Here is a 26,472-nt window from a genome sequence, read left to right as displayed (position 1 = left end):
GTTAATGGACCCTTTTCACATCTCTGGGGTTCTCAGAATTGGATATCCTCATAGTTCGGTAAACTTCTATAGCAGTGAACAGGGAACTAGGCTACTGCAAATGTTTTTATTTATTTATTCCCATTTGCTCCAATAGCAAAATTATTGCATTATTGCAAAACATTATTAACAGTAGCCAACAGGTGGAGCTAAAGCACCTCAAATATGTACTGTACACAGTAGTTGAGTGGTAAACCACATTTTGCTTACAAAAACCTCATAAGTGAAAAGTAGGCCTACATATTTGTGCATATAGTGATGGATCTTTCGATCTTTTTTTTTTTTTTTTTTAAGTAGGCCTACATGAGCTATTTGTCACACTTTCGCTAACATTTCTGAGGGTAGGTTTATTATTATTTTTGTAGACACTTAACTTCAACTCTTGCCTACAATAAGATATAGTTTATTTATATAGCAGCAGCCTATATTTGTTGGCTTTTCAGCAAAAATTAAAACAATGAGTCTGAAACATGTAGAAACATGAAGAAGTACAAAAACATAAAACCTAAATTTGACAGTAAATTTTTACTATTTAATTTGACGTTTTCTCACTGTATAGTAAAGTATTTTTCCTATAAAAATTACAAGAATTTTTGCAGTGTTGGTCGCCAGTCATTTTAAGGGATCCCCTGGTGGTAATGAGGTTGTTTTGTCATTGTGTTAAACTTAAAACAAGATTAAAAACTGCAGACCTGTTTCAGACCATTCAAAAATCAGGTGTACCCCATTTGTCTGCAGGATAAGGGCCCAGTGTGGATTTATGAGCTGTAAGAGGCAAAATCTTAGATTTAATCTGCTGCCTGTTTGAAGGAATGTGGCCCCCAGACCCCAATTTTCACCTCAGTATCACTGCTCTTACAACAGCTCACACTCGTCGGGATGTGTGATCCTGTCATAGGGGGATGGGTGTGAGTGTACTTGTGCTTAGTGTTACTGGAGGGTTTTGTTGGCGTGCACCTTAAAGATCATTCGAATTTTGATGCCACCGAATGGATTTAACTCATAGATGTTTTAGAGCATGGATAGGCAACTCTGGCCCTCGAGATCCACTTCACTGCAGAGTTTAGATCAAACTCACCTGCCTGTAGCTTTAATAATAATATTGAAGACCTTGGTTAGCTTGTTCAGATGTGTTTTATTAGGTTTAGAGCTATGCTCTGCAGGAAAGTGGCTACCAAACAGTTTTGGTTATGACTGACTTCCATTGTATGGACAAATAAAAAACACAAACATTACTCAAAAATATCTTCATTTTTGTTCCACAGAATTTGGAACGATATGATCATGGTGAGAAAAAAATATGTGCTAAGTATACTTGCAGCCAGACTAATTTAGTATACTTCAACTGTGTTAATGATTAGTTAACTTGAAGTGTGCTAATTTGGAACAACTAATTTTGTACTAAGTATATTTTAGTAGTAATTAAATTGTAGTAAAGCATAACTTTAAGTGTATTTAGTGTACTTTTGTGTGCTATATTGGAACAACTTCAAGTATACTTAGTATACTTTAAGTATATGCCTGTGTAGGGACCAATTAGATGTTGGATTAGTAATATTAAAGTGAAGTATACTTTATTTGTATTACAAGTACATTACAAATTAATTACGAGTGTCTTCGAAACACACAAGCAATATAACATAAGTGTATTATATTTGTATAAAAAGTGTTCAGTAATAACTTTGGCTTATTCCAAATACTACAAATTGCACACTTTGTCTTCAATAACAAATGCACATTAATAGACAAATATTACTTAGCTATACTTTGTACAATATACTATTGTATACTATAATGTATTTTGAAAGTATACTTTCAATGCATTGAAATGCACACAGGTAAAATATACCTAAAATATATTTTTAAGTAAAGTGCAAATAAATACACTTAAAAAAAACAACAACAAAAAACCCCCCAGAATTTTCCCTTCAAGTATATTTTTATAAAATATATTTTTATAAAATATACTAAAGTACAATTATTTTAAAGTGTGTTAAAATTTGTATTGTGAAAATATGTAAAAGCATGATGCTAATATACTTTTAATATATTTAAAGATAGTACCTTTTTTGTTAGTATATTTGCAATGTAGCCTACTATTGAAAAAGGGAATATATTTCAAATACAATAAACTATCATTTTTTACTAAGGGAGGGTGAGAAACTGATGACCGAATTTTTATTTTTAGATGAATTATCCCTTTAAAACATCATTCTGTGTGTGTGTGTGTGTGTGTGTGTGCGTGTGTGTGTGTGTGTGTGTGTGAGATTTTCATTTCCAATCAAGGTGAAAACATAGACTGGTGGCCCACTTTAGTTGGCGAGGCATTGATGTTGAAAAAGAAAGTTGCAGTGGAATTTTAATGAAAGCATGTCACCTTTAAAATGTCCTTTCTCGATCCACTGACCTGCTGATCCTCACCTCTTTCTTTCCAGAGTAATAAAACCAGCCCATCCCTTGATGACCCTATTATTCCCCAAAAACAGCCCAAGAGCCAAAACCAACTGCAAATCTGCTTAACAACATCTATCAATCTTTAACAATTATCACTGTCTTCACGCTTACCTAAATTATTTACACAGCATGTTATTGATTCTGCATTTAAGAGTCTAATCTGTGACCTCAACACAAAGCTCATTTCAAGAGGTCAGGCTGGCCTTTGTTAGCAGCTTTACTTGGATGATCTCGTTTTGTGTTTACCAAGCAAAGCAACCGATGGGATGTTTACCTAATTATTGTCCCTGTTCCTCTCAGCAAAAGAGCCTGTGAGCTCTGTCATTTTCTGCAAGTAAGAGATGTCTTTGCACACTTGTGCCTCTGACATAGTTCCCCTGTTTTTTTGGATGCTAGATCAGTCGCAGACACAGAAACTGTGGGAGGCAGGGAGGGGGAAAGTGAGGGAGGGGGAGAGAGGGGGGCTTGAGCAAAACAACAGATCGCTGCCCTTCATCCCTTTGTGTCGACAGTAATAATCCATTTGAACAAGCCCATGCTCACCGCATCAATCATTTAAACAAATCTCAAACACACCAACTCTCTTCTGTTTCTCTATGATGCTGTGATTTTTTGCTTTCCCCTATACTTTTTGACTTAAAGATTCAGAGAAAGCTATTTTGTTTATTTCCTGGAAATGTTAATTATTTTTGCTTTTAGAATAATAAAAAAAGAATGCATAAATGAACCATAGTTTACTTTGAAGTGTGACTTTTAATATAGGGCTTGTCTGTTGGCTTTTCCACTGTGCTGTTTACTGGTCGAGGACACTGGGAGTGGTGCTCAGTCTAATGAGGTCACACCCTGTATGCCCGTCCCGCCCACTGTGCCATGACTGACACATGCTCTCCTGCCCCGTTTACTACAGCAGAGCGGCAGAGGAGCTGTCCTTGGTGCTGAGAGCGAGGAACGGTGTGAGCGAGTGCATGCGAGGGGGGAAAGAGGAGGAGGGTGGAGGCGTGTTCTTTGTGTTGTGAAGCCCGAGTTAATCCGCGGTGGCATCCACTCAGAGACGAGCCCCACATCGAGAACCAGCACTGCCGTGAGAGCTGCGTCCTTCAAAAACAAAAACAAGGTTTCACTTAAGAAGGTCTTCACCTGAGTGTGCACGGTTCATCTCGGAAGACTCCAGGAGATTTTTGTTTTGTTTTGCGCTGTTGTTGGACTTTTTAAAAGTGCATGTGGATGGGAGTTAGGAAGGATGCTTTCCCTTTTGATGTTGTTGCGCTCTTGCAGGTGTAGCATGTACCGATGAAGAGGAGAGCATCTTTCAGACTGGAGTTACGCACTGCACATTCCCAGCGGGCTGAAGGTTCTCCAGCTATAAGGAGCTGCAGACTTCATTCTCACTGCCTCCTGATTTTATGCCCGGGAATTCTACTTTGCAGACTGGAGCGTGACTTTGCAATGGCTTGAATCTTTCCCGTTGGACTGGAGTTGTAATCTCAGGATATCAGTCAGGTTTTGTCCCAGGTACTTTTGGGAGTCTAATGGATCTACATGAACTGGCTGACACTGTAGCCAGCAGGGACCTAGTTCCTCTGTAAGTACATAACTCTCATCTGAGCTCTTGGAACTTTACATTCATCCTTATATATAACCTTACATACAACCTTATGTTGGTTGCTGGATAGACCGTCTCTTGATGGGACATTATAGCTACACTCTACAGACTGGCCTTAACATTTTACATTGAAGATGTATCCATCTCTCTAGCGATTACCTAAATACATCTTTTGTGCTCACCTTTGGAGAATAGTCATCTCTCCTCAGAGGGTCAAATGCTGCACATTTTGTCAAGTGAATGAATGAGGGAGGATAAGATGAGATGTTGGAAGAGCATGATAGAGAATCTAGGAAGGAGACAATTTGAAGGGAAGCGGGCTAAATTACAGGGTTTCTGACAGGCCATAAACAGTATGCTTCAACCTGAATTGGGTTAAAGAAGAAAATATTTTTTTGCAGTTTGCAAACTCAAACTTGCTACATACTAACTCAGCAAGGTCATGTGACATTAAATGCAACAGCGAATATGAAATAGTCCATGGTCAACACAAGTTGCTCTAAGGTCGAAGACCGAAGATGCCATGTTGCAGAGGACGCTGGACAATGGTGGTGGGTCTCTGAGCTGGTAGTGCATTACCCATCTGGCTGCTTTAACCCCCCTTCCCCCCTCCAACCCCCTCCTCACACACACACACACACACACACATACACACACACACTGCCCCTCACATGTAAACAAGCATGCCCAGATTCATGGATCACTCTAAAAAATACTGACCTACATAATACCGAATCCTGTCTCCTCCTTCTCATAGACTTCTGCAGATGTACACTGCAAAAGACTTCACACCCACACACTCTGCATTACTGCATCAGTATGATTTAACGTGCACCCCCCCCCCCCCCACACACACACACACATATATACGCTTACTTAAGGGTTACTCAAGCTCAAAAAACTGTGTACAGTCACACAACACAACTCATTAAATGCAGCACAAATGGCCCACTAACCAGTGTCCTGCTACTGGATAATTCATTTTCCAGACTGAGAAATGTACTGGCCTGTTTTCATGATAACCAGCTGTATACAATACTACAGCTTACTAATAAACAATTTCTTTGTAGATGTTGATGTGCTGCTGAGGCTTAGAGCGAGGCTCTCTGCGTTTGCTGATGAAGGGAGAATCTCATTGACCCAGAATCCTTGTTTATTTACACAATAACCCGTTAAAATAGTATGAATGCCGTATGAATTCAATAGTTCTAAGCATATCATTATCATGACTCTAATAGGATAGAAAACAGAATTTTAACATCTATCTATCTATCTATCCATCTATCTATCTATCATCTAAAGCATTATGATAATACAAATAATAATAATAATTACAAACCAATATTTCAAATGCTCACAATTGTAACTTTAATGTCACTATTTTTATTTGCAGAAAGCCCCTTTGGAATGCCTGTAAGCAATGATTAGCTCTAAAGAGGAGGATTCACTAATGTTTTTGCAGTATGTTGAAGACTGTGGACTGAAGGCATATAACAGATTGGTCACACAGAGCATTGACCACGTGTGGAATGAGAAAAACAAGATTAACTTTCAGGAGAAAAACGACAAGAAGCGAAAGCAGGAAGAAGCCATTAAAAGGTAAGTGGCTCGAGATATGTCAGCAATGCATGCATACGAAATCTTAAAAGATTGCTCATATTGCAAATACCCTCACTTACAGTTTTTCTCAGTTGCTTTGGTGCATTTCTCAGATCACAGCATCATCTGGTCACTTGTGCACATCATAAAAGCAATTTTTCATTCTTTTGAACTAATGCTTCAGTACGTTGATGCAATGGATTTCATACAATTGTCTGCTGTTTCCTACATTTCTGTCAGGACCACTACCGTCAAATATGATTGACAATTAGCATACAGTTTGGATTGGCGGAATGGTTCCGTTCTGGGCGAGAACTCCCTGCGCATCCATACAGCCTAGCATGGATAAGAGCAGGGAGAGCAGCAATAATCCCCCTTGGGGTAAACAGAACAGAACCAACATGAATGATTGCAAATATATTTAATTCAAGATTTTAAAGTACAACATTATTCGATAATTATTCTGATTCAAGGGGAATCAGAATGTCAAATCCTGACTGGGCGAGAGGAGGAGCTGGGGATGGAGGAGGGTAATTTGCTCCTGAGAAACGCGATACCTGCTGATAATACTGAAGGAGCTTATATACGTATGGTGATAGGCGTCGTATTCCTATAGGTAGATGTGGATCAGCTGAGGGTCAGCTGATGCGAGCTTGACTAACGTGACCTGCCAGAAGTAACGCTACGCTTGATTATCAATTGTCATGCTGATCATAATATATTATACAGTTCGCTTTCATTTTACAGTATACAGTAAATATACAGAGTATACTGTTATATTGACAACATGGCTAAGTATTTTGACTATCTTGTTTGTGAACAATGATGCAAGCACTTATCATTCTGATGGCATAAATACTTTTGAGAGATGAACTAAGGGTTTTGAGCAAGTTACAGGCTTTTGCAGGTACTCCATTGTGTAGTGCTGTTTATATGAATTGTTTTGAGAAATACACTAACTGGTTTGCAAATGTTAATGATGATTCAAGAAATGAACAAAAAACTGTAAGATTGCAGATTGCAAGTCAAGTTGACACAACACATGAGCATTCATTCACTCACACATGTAAGTAAATGACAGCCACACAAGGAAACAAACCCTTGGTGCTCCCTTACACTAAGTCCCACTGGCAATGGCATAGTGGGATGTTGTTGATGGCAGAAAAAGACCATGTCCTCTTCAACATGTGGAGGTTGATTAATTTTGTAATTGTGACATATTTGGGGCTTGAACTTCATAACGACTTTCAACCTTGGCAGAGATTTATGTGCAAGACACGCACCCACAAAATGGATAATGTTGCTCTACATTACTGGTCCACTACAGTTGTATCAGTTTCACACTAGTCATTAAATAAAGTCTAGGTTTTCATCTTAATGTCATTTCAGTCATACAAAAATGATTGTAGTCATGACCAAAGGCGTCAGATGCATTTTGACACTTCAAATCCATGGCCTTGATAACATCAACGCATGCTGTAATTGTGTCAGTGGGCAATTTACTGTTGAGTGCTGCCCTAGACCTGTTGGCATAGATTGCATCGATCACATTTGGCACTGTCTTCTAAGTGCAATAAAAGCTGAATGCTGTCAGAGACCTCTTTCACGCATTTGGCTCAGGCTTCAACTACCTAAAAAGCATTAATTTCAGCTCTGACATGGCATTAGTTTGTGTTTATGGGGAATGCCGGGTAATCGTAATACACATGTTACTGCAAAGAATAATTTGCATGGTAAAACATGCAGAGCAGACATTTTTGTCTTCAGCTGTGTTCATCTTTTAATGATTTAGGCTTGAGTTTGGTTTGGACTTTTTATTCATTACAAACCAGAAAAATAATCAAAAGCAGTTTAGGGATGAAGCAATTTGTGGTTAATTTATAGTTGTCATCCAAACACTTTGGGCCCTATTTTAAGGATCTAAGCGCATGGTCTAAAGCGCATGGCACAAGTGCACTTAGGGTGTGACCGAATCCACTTTTGCTAGTTTAACGACGGGAAAAATGGTCGGTGCGCCCGGCGCACGGTCTAAAAGGGTTGTCCCTATTCTCTTAATGAGTAATGGGTGTGTTTTGGGTTGATTTGATTGGCCACCAGATGCAGTGTTTAATTAAATTGAGTCTTCAGTGAGGCCCTGATTTATGTAAGACACTTCACTGTTGCGGCTGCTTGAAGAACTGAAGAACTTTCACCAAAATGTGACCACAAGTCACACTCTTGGGCTGTAAAAGAGTCTTTACCTTCTGATATTGGTCTACTCCTGGTCTGCTTATCAGCTGTTGCTTATATAAAATATTCATACTCGGTGGCTGGAGGATGAGGGCTAGAAAAAAAGAATAGCTGGATTTTTCATGAGGCATATAAGTGGGTCAATGAGACGACCCATTTTTACAGGAACTGATGGGAAGAGAGAGGAAGGAAAAGAGGGAGAGAGAAAAATCTGTTAGAAAGAGATTAAGTGTGAAGAGCGTGCTTGCTGGAAATGCGTTCTGCCTAGTGACAGCTGGAGCAGCCGCCGACCAATCAGATTCCTTCATTGCTCTGAGTGGGGTGGGTCTTCATTCGTTCTCTGCCATTCTGTTGGCGCTTCCACTGTCTCTGGGAGCACACGGAAACTTTGTCTCACGTGCTAATTTGCATACAACTACTATGCTGTAAACACTGAAAAGCGTGGACAGAAATAAATGGGAATGATGTTGTTTATACTATGTAGGATTGAAAAACAATTGAATGTAATGTATTATTCTATGTTTAGCATTTTAATATATGGAATTGCTTTTATTTTTTCTAAAATTTGAAAAGGCTGGAAAGTAGGCTATGCTGTACAGCAGCTACAGTGCACTGGCTTTAAAGACATTACCCTTTTACTGGGCAAGGGCAATGTGATAAATAATACAGTGCCACACATGCACACACACTAGAACTAATTCTCAAGCAGGATTCTGTCATCTTTTTTTTTTTTTGATTTTCAAGAACTGTTTTCCTGTTTTCAGTCTGTTTAATTTGCCATATTTAAAGGTAATGTAATTTCTGTCACTAAACATAATTGGCAAAATAGTAGGTGTGTTCGATTTGAAGCGGCGCTGCGCAGACCGATCTATGACATCAAAGTACCGCGAGTACACACCTAAGCACACACCTAATGACTATGGGGTCACTCAATATGCAATAATATTATTGATCTGACTGTACTGACGCTGTTGTATGAGAACTGAACTGAGCTGGATGATGACATCCTTTTTTGCAGAACTGCTTTATAGATGAAATGAACTATTTTAATAATTAATGATCTTTACAACGGAACTTAATCAACACTGAACTGACTTCAGCTGAACAACAGCTGGAATGCATAATTTTCCTGTTATCACTGTTAAGCTGCTTTGAAACAATCTGTATTGTATAAAGCACTATATAAATAAAGGTGACTTCACTTCACATAATATGATATTTTCAAATGTGTTTTTCTAGATACGGTAGATACGGCCTCCATTGGTTGGATAAACAAATAGCCCCACCCCAGACTCATGCCATTGGTTGTGTTGCAGTGCAAAGTTTTGAAAAATGCAACAGAGCCCCAGTTTTTACACTGTTTGGGGAAATCTACCTTCAGATGGTGGAGTTATAATTGTCAGAGATAAGAGTCAAAATGGGACAGGATAGAAAATTCAAAACACATTTTGAATCAGTTTTTATAAGTCAAGTCAATTTAAGTTTTAATGCAAAAAAACAAAACAAAACAAAAAACAAACTGCAGCATAATTGCAATTCTTCCTTCAGAATCTGAGAAAAAGATTGTGTAAAACTGCACTGAACACTCTGCTAAGAAGTATGGCATCAGCTATTTTTAACAGTAGGAAACTTGTCTTTGCCGAGCAGGAGCAATCACATGCAGTGCAGACAGCTGCTCCAACATCACTGTTCCTCTTCCTAATGAGAGCTTAATACCTGATCCGTCACGTGTGTGTGTGTGAGGGGACTGGTTGCACAGAGCAACAGTAGCAGATTTTGTGTTTGGTTTCCGTAGGTACCCTGTTGCTAGGCAAAGTTAAGCCCCTGACCAATGAACCCTTCTCTCGAGACTCCTGCTGTTCAGCAGCTGTATGTGCGGAATTTACCAAGTTACACAAACACATGTTCATGCTCAGGTAATAGATGTACGGCCTTGAAATCAAACTAATGACTAGTAAAGTCATTTTCTTTTGTGGGACAGAAATCTTTAGGGAATAGAAAGAGCAAGAGAGAGCGAGAGAGTGAACTTAACGGAGACTTTTGATTTAGTACATCAGAAGAACTGAAGGAGTTCAGGGCTACAAACCCAGTGCAATAGAAACCAAGATATAGTAGGGAGTAAATAGGAAGCATGAGTTTAAAAGTTAAAGTAGAGACCAAGGAAGATCAAAGATATTTTCCAATGCAGTCCATTGAGCATGATGTCATATATTTGTAACACTGTATCATTGTCGTTATTGCATCAAATCCTGGAAAATTATCTCCATGCTATTTAGGCCTATATTCCTTGACAAAGTTAGTTGTTTATTTAACAACTAACTTTTTTCCAATTGGTCAAGCTCCATGAAAGTGCAATCAAAATATCCACTTAAAAAATCTATTCCTGCTATGTCGAGGGCCTTTTACTGTCTCATTACAAGTCGGAAGGGGTGCTAAACAAAAATCAATAGCTCTAAATAAGCCATTCATTCAGATGAGTAACTTCATCACAGATCTCATCAGAGCGTTGCTAATTACGTGCACAGACACACATCAGCACAGAATGATTTACTAAGCAGCGCTGTGTGGTTTAGGGCAGGGGTTTTCAGGAAAGCCCAGGGGGTCCACTAAAAATTTAATTTCAAATGCTTCTTTTCAGGTTTATACATAACAGTACTCTAAAAGTATTAGTCATATATATATATATATGGAGGGAGTCATCATTTTGGGGGGTTCTTGACATTAAGAGGCTGAAAAACTCTTAGTTTAGAGAACTGTAGTCCATTTTGACATGTTCATGAGCGGTCTTTATCAATTATGCTCAAAATAATTAAATAATCCAAAATATTGTAGAAACAGCAATGTTTTCATTAATTCCTTGTGTGGATTACATACATTTGTTTAGTGTTTAGTGTATTCCATACTTCAGAATAGAAACTATAAAATAGTTTTCATACTGTTATTATAACATACAATCTAAAAATGTAAATATACTGAACGAACATCAATTAAATTGTGGCTTAATGCTTTAATATATGGTAACACTTTACAATAAGGTTCATTACTTAACATTTGTTAACTACATTGTTAACATGAACTACTGTAATACTTCTACAGCATTTATTAATCTTAGTTAATATTAAATTCAACATTTACTAATACATTATTAAAATCAAAGGTTGTATTTGTTTACATTAGTTAATGCACTATGAACTAACATGAACAAACAATGAACAGCTGGATTTGAACTAACATTAACAAAGATTAATAAATAACAAATGTTTTGCTCATTGTTAGTTCATGTTAGTTAATACATTAACTAATGTTAACTAATGAACCTTATAAGTGTTACCATATATCATACAATGCTGCTCTTGACTTCAGAATCCATTCATGAACTGTTTTATTCCTATATGTGTGGTCTCTTCTCAGGGGGGAAGAGGTGGTCGCCGAGGGTAAGCACCTGCGAATGGGCTCAATGAGCATGCCAGCCCCTGCGGAGCACGTGTCCCCTCACCAGCACCAGCAACAGACCCCCTGTAATCCGGGCTTCGCCGTTCGCTCCCAGTCCCTGCACTCCGTGGGAGGAGGAGTGGAAGAGGAGGGCAGCCCCACATCCCGTAAGCAGCCCCCACCCAAGCCCCGGCGGGACCCCAGCACTAAACTCAGCATCTCCTCTGAAGCTGTGGACTTCAGTCCCACCGGGTGTAAAGGCGATGACTCGGAGAGGTGTGACGGTAAGATGCCATGGTGTTTAATCCAAGCTTCACATTTCCTGTTGAGATCCACTGATTCTGTAGTTATACACTAGCTGATGTTGAAAAATTGGTTCACTTGGCTAAAAGCAAACACACCTGAGTCAACAATGTGGACAGTACCATAATTTTGAATAGTCAAATAATGTGAAGCCTTAGCTGGACTAAGCTGTGCAAACAAGACTGTAGTAGGTGATGTTTCATAGTCCTCCAGGTGCAGGACAACATTTTTACACATTGAGCAAAGGTGTATACAGTTGACCCTAAAATTGTCTCCCAGCATTTCCTTTCAGTCACAGTAGGTGGGTTTGTTCTTGTTATAGGTGAACTGTAAAGTGCCTGCTAATTAACCATTTAGCTTACTATTTCCTGTCCTCTCTCCACTCTTAAAGAAGAAAAGAAGAAAAAAAGTATGCTCTTGCGCGAGGTTAAAGTGTACGCGCATCTTTAAATAACAAAAAATATATACTGCGCCATTGACTTTAGACCAGGTTTTTGTTGGTCAATAGCGCAGTCTATTTCAGTTGCCTCAAAATAGCAACACGCCAACAATGCGCCTGAACACACCTCATTTTCAGACCAGCACGCCCATGGGTGCACAAATTGGCGCAAATGCATTTGCTATTTAAACAACTTGGTGAAGGACGTGAAAATGATAACCGCATTGGGCTGAAACTAGCAAAAAACACTTGCGTCACGCCTGGCGCTGCGTTGCGTTGGGTGTATGATAGGGCCCAAACTGTTTAACAGCAGCATAATTAACTTAACTATATTGTTTATTCTGTTCAGTTGTACATCTGATTCTTTCTTGAGCAGTGCTGTTGCTGCCATTTCATAAAAGCAATTAGCCATTTACATCCATCGTCCTTGTGTCCAGCTGAAGTGCAGAGTATACCCATTCCACCCTTTCATGATTAACATATAGCAAAGTGATTGTAAATATGAGAGCAGTGTTGTGAATGAGCTACGAATTGTGGGGTTAATACAACTGAGTTCTTTACTATTCTCAACAACACCCACTCTTGTCATGTTATGTCAGCACTGTCCCAGGGGATATCCTCATGCAGATCTCAACAAGCCCATCACTTTTCTATGTAGTGATTGCTCTCTTTTTGTTTTCAAGTAGTAAACAAGCACAGTGTGTTTTTGTGTTAATTTTAAGTTGTTGTTGAAAAGAACAAGATATGCATCCCTTTCCATAGATGCATGTCATGCAGTAAATGCAAAATAGGATTCTAATGTTAATTATGTTTACCCTCATAGACACAAAAGCAGATCAGACTCTTTGGTTTAATATTCCAAAACTCTGATGAGTTACAGAACATACGTCAAAGAACCAAAGCTGCAGGCTGCAAAAGTATTAAGTTGATTTATGTTTCTGCAGTACTGACGTATGCTGTGAGAGTTGCTTTTCGTCAGAATTTGAAGGGATCACAGTGTGCACGCAGATCTTCCTCAATGCCACGGCAACCAGCCCACAGAAACAGAGACCCCCTGCTGCTCAACCAATCCAGACATCAGACATCAGCCTCCACCAATCGTCAGCGAGGTGACAGGAAGTTAGAGCGCGGCAACAGCCAATGAGGAATGGGCAGGCAGCCAGCTCAACAGCCCTTTAGCCAATGCGCACCAAAGAGTGGGGGATGTCCCTCATTCAGAGGACAGTTGCGTGTTGAAGCGGGGGGCGGGGAGTGGGGGGTGTGTGGGGGGAGGGACCAGCGCAGAATTCATTCAGGAGTAGCGATTGACCTAGATTTAGTTCCCCTGGAGGAGAGGGGGCGAGGGTAAACACATCCTCTCGTAGGGAGGGAAGAGGCAGAGAGAGCAGGAGCAAGGGCGCATTCAGAGGCGTTGAAACAGATCACAAGATCCACCAGTCTTCACTTTCACCGAATTAACACACATATAGTATTTTTTTTTTCTCCAGGCATGCGCAAAGGGATTCACTGACTCCCAGAGAGAACATGAAAAATGACTTTAATCTGGTGCAATTGTACTCTTTTCCCTCTTTACACACCCACAAAACGTTTATGAGAAAATGTTCTTTGGAGATGATGAAAGATGATCTTTTCTCAGTACAGAAAATCAAGGCATTTTGTCATTTTTATTTCAGAGTGGAGTTGGAACAGTAGAGTTTGTGTACAAGATTATCATCTATACTCGTGTGTGTCACTTTTGAGGGAGTGTCCAGATTGCCGACGTGTGTATTTAAAAAACAGCTTTTTTTATTGTATGTCATATAAAATATATTACTGTGTGCGTGTATGGATTGGTGATAAAGTTGGTGACTGAGTTGGTGCAGCAGGACCATCTGGCATCTGAATAAATTAAAGTTTTTAAATCATCCTATGTACAGATGACTCGAACTCTCTGCTACTATGCTAATACATATCTTTCTTTATGTTTTTTTCTGCTTACTCAGGAACACAAGGCTGCAGTGAGGACTGCAGGAAAGTTCCCCCACCAAAACCTAAAAGGAATCCCAACACGCAACTGAGCACTTCCTTTGATGAGTCTTATATCCGCAATCATGGTTCAAAAAGTTCTCCCTCTATCTTCTCAAGGGATAGCCAAGCCCCTTCTCCTCCTCAGCCGCAGGGCCCACAGGACTCAGACTTTGATGAACCCATCTACATTGAGATGTCTGGGAACGTGGGCCAAGAACCGACCCATCGTGCTGAGGAAGACGAGCCGGGTGAGGCTGTCTATGAAGAGATGAAGTACCCTACCCTTGACGAGTTTGACTCCCGTTGGGATCTTTTGAGCTGTCGATCACAGTGTGCCACACCCTGCCCACCTGAGCTTGACATCCATGCCCCCCTGAGCCGTTGTACCACCCCTCGAGGCACGCCCCTCCTTTGTGACATCCCCGCACCATTCCCGAACTTGTTGGCCCACAGGCCACCTTTACTGGTTTTCCCTCCTGCCCCTGCTCAGTGCTCGCCCAACTCAGACGAGTCCCCACTCACCCCTCTCGATGTAACAAAGCTTCCTATGTTAGAGAACGGCTCTTATGGCAAGTCACCAACTTCTCTGGAACCTTCTGGCTCTGCCTCTACATCGCACCTAAGACGTGCCGAGAGGGAGCTAACAGCCACTCCTACATTAACAGTATCTGGGCGATCGTCGGCACCGCCGTTGCCCTGTGCCCTCTATAAAAGTTCCTCCTCTTCACACGGTTATCAGCGCAGCCACTCCGCCTGCCCCTCACCTGTCAGTATGGGCCGCTGCCTGACGCCCCTCAGCCTCATGCGCTCACCGCCTTTTGACGGGCCGTTTCCCACAGCAGGCCTTCCTCGCAGTGCCTCGGCCACACCTCACGGAAAGGCATCCCCGCCACAGGATTCAAGCTCAGGGGGGCGGCATCACGGATCTATGCAGAACGTCTCAGTGGCACGCTCACGGACGCCTACTAGCCCACTGGATGAGCTCACCAACCTCTTCACCACTGGCAGGAACATGCTGAAAAAGAATACCAGCGGCAGAAAGAGCAAGGAGCCGGGAGAAAGTGAGTGCGATTGTCTATTTCTCAGATTACTTCTTTTTAGTAATTGTTCACCAGTGTCGAAACCTGCAAACATTCGCTCAAGTGTATTAGTTACACAAAAAGACCCATCATGCAAAAACAGTCAGTGTTCAACATTCATGCAAAATACATTTAGTAAAATGAAATAATAACTGACTTAATTCTTATCTGACTTAAATTAGCACAAAGATACCGACAACAGATTTAAAGTTTTGTAGTTTTGCAGTAATTTTATTGGTTATGCTTTTATACTTTATTACGATACTTCACTTCAGACATTCTACTAATTATAAATAACTTTGCAACTACATGTCAACTAACACTTATTAGAGTAATATTAGACTGTTAGGTTAGGGTTAGTAGAATAAATTGACATACTTACAAATTTACTTATAGTCAGTAGAAAGTGTTAGGCGGATATTAAGCAGACAGTTTACTAATACTCTAATGACTTGCAGTTGACATGTAGTAGCAAAATTACTTGTCAAAATAAATTGTTACTGCTTTGTTATGTGAAGACTTTTATTTTGGATTTTGTGCACCTATGGATGATTTTGGGAACATTGCAGGGACTGAGAGAGCTAGTGTGGGGATTGAGTGAGTTGTAGGCCTGTTTTATTATTTTCCTCATGAAAGTTGTCCAAAGTCCATTAAATCCTGCGGGTCTATTATATTCACTATGTATTTGTTTCTAAGACACTCTGTGTTGGACCTAACACCTTAATATAATTATAATTATTCAAAGCATGCCATCCATTCTGCCCTTGTGTTTTGGCATGCTTCTCTCTGCACAAAAGTTTAATCAGATTTTTACAGACTGACATAGATCATAAAATTTAATCCAGAGAGATTAAGAGGCTAAAGCAGTCGGTGTTCATTCCCCAGACCTGCTGCTGATGCATTAAACCAGTAGCATGTTTATTTTAATATGTAAACAGTTCTTAACAACTGCTCTAAGAAAGCGGAAAAGGAAATGAAAATAATATGTAAGTCTTTATAAAGGTACATAAGTGTTTATCTGCATGTGGTGGCAGTTTAAGGTAGTGTCTGTTATTAACTCTGAATATCATCCATTAGAATTGAATTATCTAATTATGTGGGATCATATTGCAGACAGTTTTATATGGCTTATTTACATTTTCATAAGTGCAGAAGGCTAAAAAAACAAAAACAATTATAAAACATACTCTAAAAGAACACCTCCTATCCATGGTAAAAATCAATTTAATGCAGTTTTTTGTGGCTTATTGCTTTATTTTGCATGTTTTTGCATCATCAATGCACTGATTTTTGCTTCAGAGAAGAATATCAAAAAGAGTGTGATTGCAATCTCTCCATACATGTCAACTATCGTTACTTAATGTAAATTACAAGATGTGAACTGTCATTTGTTAGTCATTTTATCTCACCTCCGGCAACACCTCTCAAAAAAGGTCAGATTGTCAAAAAGGCCTTGATATCACTTCATCCCATTGAAGAAATGGTCCACTGCACTTTAAATGCAAAGGCACATTACTGCTCATCTAAAAGAGGAGGAGGGGGGGGGGGGGGGTCTCCCTGCAGAGTCTTCCTCAAAGGATTTAAAGACCAATCCCGATGCAGGTCACGGCAGCCCCATTGCAGTGAATGTGTGAAGCTCTCAGCACTCAGTGGAATGAACGTGCAAAGCCAGTGAGCAGAGCTATACCTGCACAGGCACGTACTGTGCTTAAGAAAAAAATGAAGCCTTTAACTTAAAGGGATAGTTCACCCCAAAATGAAAATTCTGTCATCATTTACTCACCCTCATGTCGTTCCAAACCCGTAAGACTGTCGTTCATCTTCAGGACACAAATTAAAATCTTTTTGATTAAATCTGAGAGCTTTCTGTCCCTCCATTGACAGCAACGTCATTGCAACTTTCAAGGCCCCCCCCCCCCCCAAAAAAAACACAAGGAAATCCCGCACACTATCAATACTTGCAAACGAGTATCAAAATTTTATTAGCAACGTTTCGGTCTCATGACCTTCATCAGGCATATACAACTTTCAAGGCCCAGAAAGGTAGTAAAGAATAGTTAAAATAGTCCATGTGACTCCAGTGCTTCAACCTTAATGTAATGAAATGGCGAGAATACATTCTGTGCACAAAAAACAAACAAAAATAACGACTTTATTAAAGAATTTCTTCTCTTTTTTGTCAGTCTCCTACACTGTTGACGTAGTAAACACACTGCAACGCTTCCGGGTTCTACGTCAGAATGCAGGCTTTGTATTGGCCGGCTCCTGCGTCAGCATCACACGCATGCGTCGTGGAGCTCATGTGAACAGCAATGGCCAACTGGCATCAGCGTTTTGACGTAGAACCCGTCAAAAGTGCTGCACTGTGGTTACTGACACACAAAAGATGAAATCATTCAATAAAGTCATTATTTTTGTTTGTTTTTTTGTGCACAAAAAGTATTCTTGTCGCTTCATAACATTAAGGTTGAACCACTGGAGTCACATCAACTATTTTAACACTGTCTTTACTACCTTTCTTGGCCTTGAAAGTGGTCGTTACATTGCTGTCTATAGACCTTATGTAGCCCTGCCCCTTTTCAGCGCTGTGCTCGTTGTCTTTTGACTTCCGGTCTGTATTTTCACAGCGATTTTGCGTGTTTATTAATGAACGGCTCGTTTTAAAATCTTCCCGGTCGACTGACATTTTTTAAGTCATCTGCTTTAAACATTACAGTCCTCATGATAACTTTCGTTAACTTTACATTAAGTAAATCCACTTCAAAAGCTAATTACTCCTGGACCGCAGCGCCATAGAAATATACAGAGCGACCGCAAAAACGGAAGTTAAAAGACAATATTCTAAAGATGGCGGCGCCCTTGTTTCAGTGGCGCATAAGGTGAAACTTTCTGACAAGTCAGAAAGTTCTCGGATTTCATAAATTCATTTGTGTGCTGAAGATGGACAGTACAGGAACTACAGTACTAATTATTTGGATCAGTATTCTAAAGTGAAAAACATGATAACTACCTAATATTGACTGAAGTCATTGTAAGCTTTTGAGTAATTTTGAGTAATAAACTTTAGTCATTGTGTGTTCCTTCCCATGATCTTCACTTTAGAATACTGATCCAAATAATTAGTAGTTCCTTAGGAAAGATATAGTAACACTTGAGTCATTACTAATGGGTTACCATTACATTAGATTATACATTATGCATTATTAATATTAATTATGAACCTGTATATAGTAGTTCTTAGTAGTCTTCAGTGAGGTATGAAAAATACTGATTAGCTGAACTACCACATTCGACTGAGCACTATTACTTACTAATTTGTTTATCAGAGTTTCTTGTTAGTTAATAGTAGTTACTAGAATGTTAATAGTGCGTTACTCATTTGTTCCTGTGTAGTTATTCATTAATGAAGGAACGGTATTCTAAAGTGTTACCATTTTATTTGAGTTTGCTGGTGTTGCCTGGGGCCAGTTGCATAGACTAACTTGTAAGACTAGTCTTAGTGGTTTATGCAACCGGTCCCTGGTTGCCATGTGGCTTTTAGGTTTTTACCTGGTACTCATGAAGTGTGTATCTGTTGTTGTCGGGATGGTTAATTTTGCACATTTACATATGGCCTATTTGGGTCTTGCACCTGTGCTGCACCTGTATGTTGTATCATGCAAAGACTGCGTTCGCACAGTTTATGGCTGTGCTGATGATAGAGTATCATCTGTCCTTCACTGTGGAAAACAGTGCGTGACCTATTTATGAACCCACTCATCGACTGTGTTGAAAGCAAAGAACAGCCCTACCGCACATTTAAACAATACTACCTGGCAGTACACAGAAGGCAGAGAAAGGTAGAATAGAAAGGTGTGTGTGTATACATAACAAAAAAAATCTTGAGTCATTAAAGGTTGTATCAGCGATTTCAGGGCCAAACATAAATGATCACATTCATCTAATCTTTCCTAACGATCCGCTAGCTACCCGCCCCATAAGCATGCCGTCAAAAAAACGCGTCTCTGTAGGCAGCCTAGGCTCTGAGATCTGCACACAAAAACAGTTGGTTTCACCACCACTCAAAACCAAAATAAATAGTGTTCCTACCAATCACCGACAGGGGTGGGTGTTGTGAGGTTTTCGCGTGCAGCCGTCATAGGCAGCCGTGCACAAACGCAAAACCTAACAACACCCACCCCTGTCCTGTCGGTGATTGGTAGAGGGAAATTTTCCAACTGAATTGAAAATTCACCCCAAAATTTGTATTCTGTCATTTCCTTGGCATCATGTCATTTTGTCTGCAGAACACAAAAGGAGATTTTTTTTATTTTTTTTATTTTGTAGATGCGATGAAAGTCAATTGAGATAGTTTGGAAAATATCTTCTTTTTAAAGAAGAAAAAAAAAATGCATGCATGTTTAGAATAACATGAGGGTGAGGAAATGATGCTGGTCATACTCATCTCACTAACACACACATCTCACACACACACACACACACACACACACACGCACGCACGCACGCACGCACACACACACACACACACACACACACACACACACAAAAATCCAAGTTCAATATAGTGTTATAACAGACCAATTTATGTTAATGTGTAAATGTAATAAAAAAAATACAATTATTTACATCTTTTCAAAGAAACATCAATACACTTTACATCTGCCCAGATTAGGGTAGAAACATATTGTGCTGCACATCTGTATATTTAATGTGTGTGCCACACCTGTCACAAATTCACTGACACAAAACCACACAGTCCAAAGAGGAACACAAAACAAACCACTTTATGAATTCACAGGGACACCTAGTGACCAAATTCCAGTATTGCAACAGAAAATGGTTACACTTTATTTTGATGGTCCACTTTAGACATTCTTCTAACTAGAAGTAACTTTGTAACTAAATGTCACCTAAGTGAAGTTCACAACATAATTTCGGGAGGAGTGAACCCATCTAATCTTTCAATTAACCGCCAGAGCATATAAGCAGCCGCTCACCTTGCTCCGGCATCAGCTGTTTTGGCATCCCTCACCTCCCAAACTCCACCAACATAATTTAGGCATCTTGCTACCATACTCATCATCCAAGCATTAGTAGTCCCACTGGGGGGTATATCTAAGCCCCTCCACTGTGGACAGCAAGCCAAATACGCGTAACTTTATTAGCTTAAAGATTATATGGGCAAAGGAACTTGTGAACTCTCATTCATTTGCATCTACATGTCAACTAACTGTCATTAGAGTATTAGTAGACTTTAGGTTAGGGTTAAAGGTGCTGTATGTAATTTCCTTGACTAAAATACCACAATATGTTTGCAGAGATTTAGGAAACATGTTAAGTTCAAATGCTTGTTTCTCCAAAAAACAATGCTGCAGCCAGTTATTCTACTTTGAAATGTCCACTGTCAGTTTACCAATAGTATTTCGACACCCTGGGTTGCCAGCTGGCGGAAAACACTGCGTATTTGAAGCCATGGAAGCCAGCAAATAAACTGGGTCAGAGATTGCAGTTGCGTGTCCTCAATCTGGCAACCCGCATGAGCGTTGAGTCTGAGGAGGAGGGAGCGAGGGAAACAACTCTCTCTAATATTTTTTTATTTATTTGGACTGCAGTACCCATTTCAACCGCTAGCTGTCAATATTGCATAATGCACCTTTAAGGTTAGGGTTAGTAGAATAAGTTGACATGTACTTGCAAAGTTACTGTTGTCTGTTAATGTCTGTTGGGAGACCATAAAAATAGTGTGTTAGCAGATATTAAGACAGTCTACTAATACTCGAATGAGAGTTAACTGACATGTAGTTGCAAAGTTACATATAGTTAGTAGAATGTCTAAACTGGACTATTGAAATAAAGAGTTACCAAATGTTTTTTTGGAATGCATCAGTGTAAAGAGTTCAGCATGAAATGTAGTCACTGAAATATCTGTAATGTTTTATCTCTTCCAGGTGAAACCAAGGGAAAGGGTCACAGTTCTGAGTCCAAACGGGAGCACAAGGAGAGGAGCCATCACAGCAAAGAATCCAAGCGAGATAAAGACCGCAGCAGCAATGGCAAGTCCTCGCATCGACGGGACAGCAAAGACAAAGAGCAAAATGGCTTCGAAGCCTTATCTCGACATGACAGCAAGGACTGCAGCTACAGCAACGCTGAGCCATTACCCAGAAGGGACAGCAAGGACACTGGATGTAACGGCCCAGAGCAGCCTCACCGACAAGAGAGCAAAGATCGAGGCAGTAGCGCTGAGGTACTGCCTCAACGGGACAGCAAAGACAGGACCGATCACCGCAGCAGTGCAGAACCCATAACCAGACGGGACAGCAAAGACAGGACCGATCACCGCAGCAGTGCAGAACCCATTACCAGACGGGACAGTAAAGACCGAGGTTGTATTGTTCCAGAACTCTTGTCCAGACAAGACAGTAAAGAACTGCTAAGAAATGGCCATGACACCAGACGTGACAGTCGAGAGAAAGTTTGCTATGGGATAGACCTTCCTCACAGACATGAAAATAAGGAACAGGGTAGAACAGGCATGGAAAGTCGACGGAATAGTAAAGATGGTGGTAAGCATGGCACAGAATCTGGTCAGGACAAGGAGAAGAGCTCAGAGAGCAGGCGGGGGAGCAAGGAAAGGATCAGCAATGGCAGTGATGTCATGAGCAGGCGGGACTGCAAAGATAGGGGAGTACACACAACTGAGACTTTACCCTGGTATGAGGCGAAAGATAGAAGCAACTATAACACAGAATCACCCAAAGCACAGGACAAGGACACAAGGTCTGGATCTTCAGCCATGGTGTCATCCAGTCGATCTGGGCGATCCTCCATGAGTCCGAATATAATGTTGGGGAACTCAAACTCTGGTAAGAATAGCATTTGTTTGACAACTGGTCAGTTGATGTTGCTGATGGGCCAAATTCTGTATCCAGCTGTTTTCTCAGCCTGACTAGCTAAAAGAGTGCTGAAACCTCTCTAAAATCAGCCAACAGATCAGCCCCATCAGGCTGAGAAACCAGCTTTGGTTTTTGCATGACATGTGGACTCAAAAAATCCTTATCTTGAGCAAAATAAGCAAGCTGACATTCAGTACAATCTATATCTTTTATTTAGAATATATACAAATGTCATTTACGTCTTTTAGTTTGTCAAAAGATTTAATGCACCGTTTTTGAAGAGTGCGCATGTGCGTATTAGTTCTACTTTGTTCTAGTACGCAAGAACGAGCCTATGATTGAATCTGGAAATAAAGCCAAATAACTGAGAAAAATGAGAAATAGTCCTCAGATGCCATGTCCATAATTTATAGCAAAACATCTAACATTAATTTGATCTCAAACAGATTAATTAAAAGAAGTTATGACTTCACCACCTGCATGACATCATTAATCAACGTGGTTGAATGACAAATTTGCGACAATACAGTTTCGTGAAACAGCCGTGACTAGCTAGTTGATTTCTTCAATGATGCATCGTACTATGGTAGTAAAGCAGCGAGTTACTTCGTTGTACGGGAAACGCACCCCTGATCTATTCTGGAACAGCACAGAAATTCATGCTGGTCAAAGCTGATCTTTTCAGCTGGGAAGACAATGGCATAGCTGATGTTTCATGTTCATCTGTTCATCTTTCCTTGCAGACCTGAAGACAGTTTCAAAGGCAGGATGGTCTTCTTCCACAGCAGTAGCACAATCTCCAATAGGCACACCTCAGAAACAGCCTTCAGATGTCCAACAGGTACTGTCTTTATCACTGAACTTGTATTTGTGCAGCTGTAAAATAACAGACCTGACAGCCTGTCTTCTCCTTGTGTCCAACAGATGCCCCCGATGCCATGGCTGTATGGTGACAACACCATGCTGGAGATGATCGAGAGGAAACAACGCCTCTGCCGGGAGATACGGTCTCGTCAACGGCTTCCTGACCGTAGCCCATGCAAAAAAGAAAGCCTGCCTACCATGCCCAGTTGGAAGAAAACAAACGGGGCGAAGAAGTACAGCCCACCTCCCTACCCAACTCAGACCACTGTCTTCTGGGACACGGCCATTTGACTTGGTCTTGTGAGCACTTTAGGGTCATGCTCTGCCCTTTATTTTCAGGCAGGGTTGAAGCCAATCAGAGTGTGCTCCCACCTGAGGATGGGTGGGTGGGGTTCATATAGCAATATTTCAGAGGTTGTAGTTTATGAGGTTTTCGTATCATTGTTAATATCTAATATTTTTATACTCAGTGTAATTCCTTAATGACCTAGCATCAATAGATATTTTCTAAATTAAATGGAATATCTTTGCAAAGATTATGTAGCGTTAGTCCAATGCAATTGTTGTTTTTCTACTTTTAATTTATTTCCATTTTCATTTATTTATTTATTTTTTAACATCGCAATACACAGTCAGTACCTTTTCATCAATAGCTTTCTATTTCAAGACGTCCAGAAAGGACCTTTCTGTGGTATTTTAACCACACTGAATGAACTCTATTTTAACACTGGATGTTATGGAGATTGGATTAGGGCTAGCTTACTTCTCGCTGCCTTTCCACACATTATTAGATCATTTATTTGAATGTCTAATATTAAGAAATAAACAGATCATGCATTTTTCAAAAGTCCTTCGAGAAGGATTTCATTTCATTGTTCTGCCTTTAGTTTCTATAGTGGTAGGTTTCAGAGAGTATGATTTACTCTGATTAAAGGTCGGGTCATTGCACATAGAAAAAGGGTAACAGTTATTTTCTGTGTAAAACAGAAAATGTCTCTTTTAAGGGATGTTGTAACTGCTCTGTGTGTACATGGCGTGTGAAGAGCTGTAAAAACAAGGGGTGACCCTCTCCTCTTTGGGTCTGTGGCAATAGCTGGCGGGTGCCAGTGAGAATCCTCCAAAGGAGGGTCACCCAGAGATTAATGACAATCTGGAATATCAAAGTTGTATTTTTTGCATCTCAGCATTATTGAAGAATTGTGTACATGGATAATTGTAAAATGAGAAGATTTTTTTTTTGCGCAATGGTCTTGTATAGAATGACTGTGCCATTATTTATCATATGTTAATGGAGTAGATTGATTGGAAATTTCAGACAGACACAATATCTGTATTAGCAACACAAACCAATGACTGATAGCTCTCAGCTATTGTATGTAGTACACATGGCCACATGGTCTGGCAACAGGAATTATGGCTGCATAAACAAAGAGGTTGTACACAAGAGAGCTGCAATTCCACAATCCTTTACCTGGATACACACAGTTCTCCCTCTACCTCAACCTCTCAGATCAGTTCAAGTGGTCATTCATTTGCACAAACAATACAACAAACAAATGCAGCATTGCATTGCCAAAGTACTTGGATCTTGTAGTAAAATCCCCTCTCAATCCCCCTCTCTCATTCCTCCCTTTGACCTCCATGTTGGAAACTGATGCCTGTACAAAATGTGTTGCCTTGGAGACCGGTACTCACTGTAACTGGGTCACATTGGGTGAGAGGTCGCGAAGACTGTAGACTATCAGAGGTAAAGGTATCGTGTACGGTTGCTAGTTTACAGGCGTTTTGGATTTGGGGGAGGAATAAAACTATTAAACAGCTGAAATTGTGTTTGAGATCCAGTATGAGACAGATGGTCCATTTTATCTTCCTCATAGTAGTCAAAGAGTTTGAGAAAGCTGATCCAAGGTTCGAGGTTAAGGGGAGCAAATAACCGAGGTAGCACTTGGTCTGCAGTCTCAAAAAACATGGAGGTTCTGATATAGTGTAGCCTGTTTGTTTTGTATGTGTGCCAAGCTATGCTGAATGCAGATCAAAAATAAAGATGATTGTTTGAAATTCACTCTCTTGTGGCCAGAGGGTGCCGTTTGGAAATGTAACAATGTACAATCTCTTTGTATGTAAAATGTGCACTGTGACGGGTAGAAAGCCTATGTCCTTTGTCTTATTGCACTGAGTGTTCTCTTATCTGTACAGAAATGTTTGAAAAAAGTATGCTGATTGTCACAAGAGACTTTTCAAGATGAAACAATAAATATAAACCTCAAACTTCTGCTGAGTCTCTTTTTTCTTGCATCTGCAAATCTTAATCAAAATTATGCCAATTACAGTAATATGGTATTCAAAGAACATTCTTTGTGAACATACTTTATTGGCTCAGTGAGATAGAGTCACTATTCAGTATGTGTACAGTGCAAAATTGACTTTTATTCTTACCTTTCTGCTGCCTTATGCTGTCACATTAGCTAAATTTAAAATTCCTATTGGAACGATTGAATTGAGCAATGGTAAATGTTACCTTTACACACCACAGATCAGAATAATTTCTAGTGAAGGCCTTGGACAATCAGACAAAATCTTTTCCTGCTGCTCCAGAGACTGCCTGGTCACATTGCTACAGTTACATCTCAGGTGAAAAAATTGTGGTCCTGATAGCAAAGATGGAAGTTTAGAATCTCTTTCTGACAATTCTTGAATAGATCAATGGAAATATTGCAGACTTCTTATTAGTGTGGCCACAAGTCAAGTCAAGTCACCTTCATTTATATAACGCTTTTAAAAATATAGATTGTTTCAAAGCAGTGATAATAGGAAATTAAAGTAACAGAGATTGTTTTGGCTTTACAGCAGCTCTAGAATAAAGTTATTGCAGTAACTTTAGAACAAAGTTACTTTAAAAACGTGAATCTGTGAGAACGCTGATGGCGCGCACATGCATGTTAAGTGTTTAGTCTATAGGTATGTGCATTTGAATATATATGTGCACAGGCGTGTAGTCCCTACTTTACAAACCAATCTTCAACAAACTACTTGTCTAGCCTTAAAATTTATCATACAGAATTTTTATTGCTTCCGCGTAACCACGTGAACCGGAATTATCCGAAAACATTTTATCTGTACTGAGGTAAAGGGAAGGGAAGGAGGCCTTCACAGGGGAGAGACTAGTTGACACTTCAGGACTGCGTTGTCATCGCGTCCAGGCGCAGGTCCTTCATCTGATGCCGGATACGGCCTGGATCCGGCGGACTGTGGTAAACCTCGGGATAAACAGAGAGACTAATATTAACGTGTTGAAAAAGCTGTTTCCAAATTTACATGAACTGCATAAAAATAAAACAAACAAACAAAAAGCAAAGACATACTCAGCATTATGGAGGAGCCTATCCAGATGAACATACTGGTGTTAATCTGGTGTTGGCTCTGCAATACCACAGCTGGAGTTGGTGTGCTGAACACTGCACAAACCTGGAGAGTCAGAAGCAGCTGGCATATTTAAAAACAGTCTAATTCCAATAGGAGACTGACAAT

General features: G+C 40.1%; 1 protein-coding gene across 1 annotated transcript; it reads left to right on the top strand.

Annotated features, from left to right (window-relative positions):
• The first annotated feature begins 3,396 nt into the window (after window positions 1-3,396).
• Window positions 3,397-25,216, top strand: nyap2b (neuronal tyrosine-phosphorylated phosphoinositide-3-kinase adaptor 2b). The gene is made up of 7 exons (XM_084120207.1): window positions 3,397-4,075; window positions 5,490-5,695; window positions 11,336-11,640; window positions 14,081-15,166; window positions 21,133-22,050; window positions 22,824-22,921; window positions 23,005-25,216. The coding sequence occupies exons 2-7, from the start codon at window positions 5,517-5,519 to the stop codon at window positions 23,233-23,235; spliced, it is 2,817 nt and encodes a 938-aa protein (XP_083976333.1). The 5' UTR covers window positions 3,397-4,075; window positions 5,490-5,516; the 3' UTR covers window positions 23,236-25,216.
• Window positions 25,217-26,472: the final 1,256 nt, after the last annotated feature.

This window comes from Abramis brama (genome assembly GCF_963993115.1).
Source record: "Abramis brama genome assembly, chromosome: 7".
Lineage (NCBI taxonomy): Eukaryota > Metazoa > Chordata > Actinopteri > Cypriniformes > Leuciscidae > Abramis > Abramis brama.
The sequence above is the reverse complement of the archived record's forward strand: the minus strand, read 5'-3'. Positions and strand labels throughout refer to the sequence as shown.

Coding starts and splice junctions, on each gene's coding strand:
- nyap2b (XM_084120207.1), top strand. CDS start 5,517: ATGATTAGCTCTAAAGAGGAGGATTCACTAATGTTTTTGCAGTATGTT. Junction 5,696..11,335: donor CAGGAAGAAGCCATTAAAAG/GTAAGTGGCTCG, acceptor GTCTCTTCTCAG/GGGGGAAGAGGTGGTCGCCG. Junction 22,922..23,004: donor AGCCTTCAGATGTCCAACAG/GTACTGTCTTTA, acceptor TGTGTCCAACAG/ATGCCCCCGATGCCATGGCT.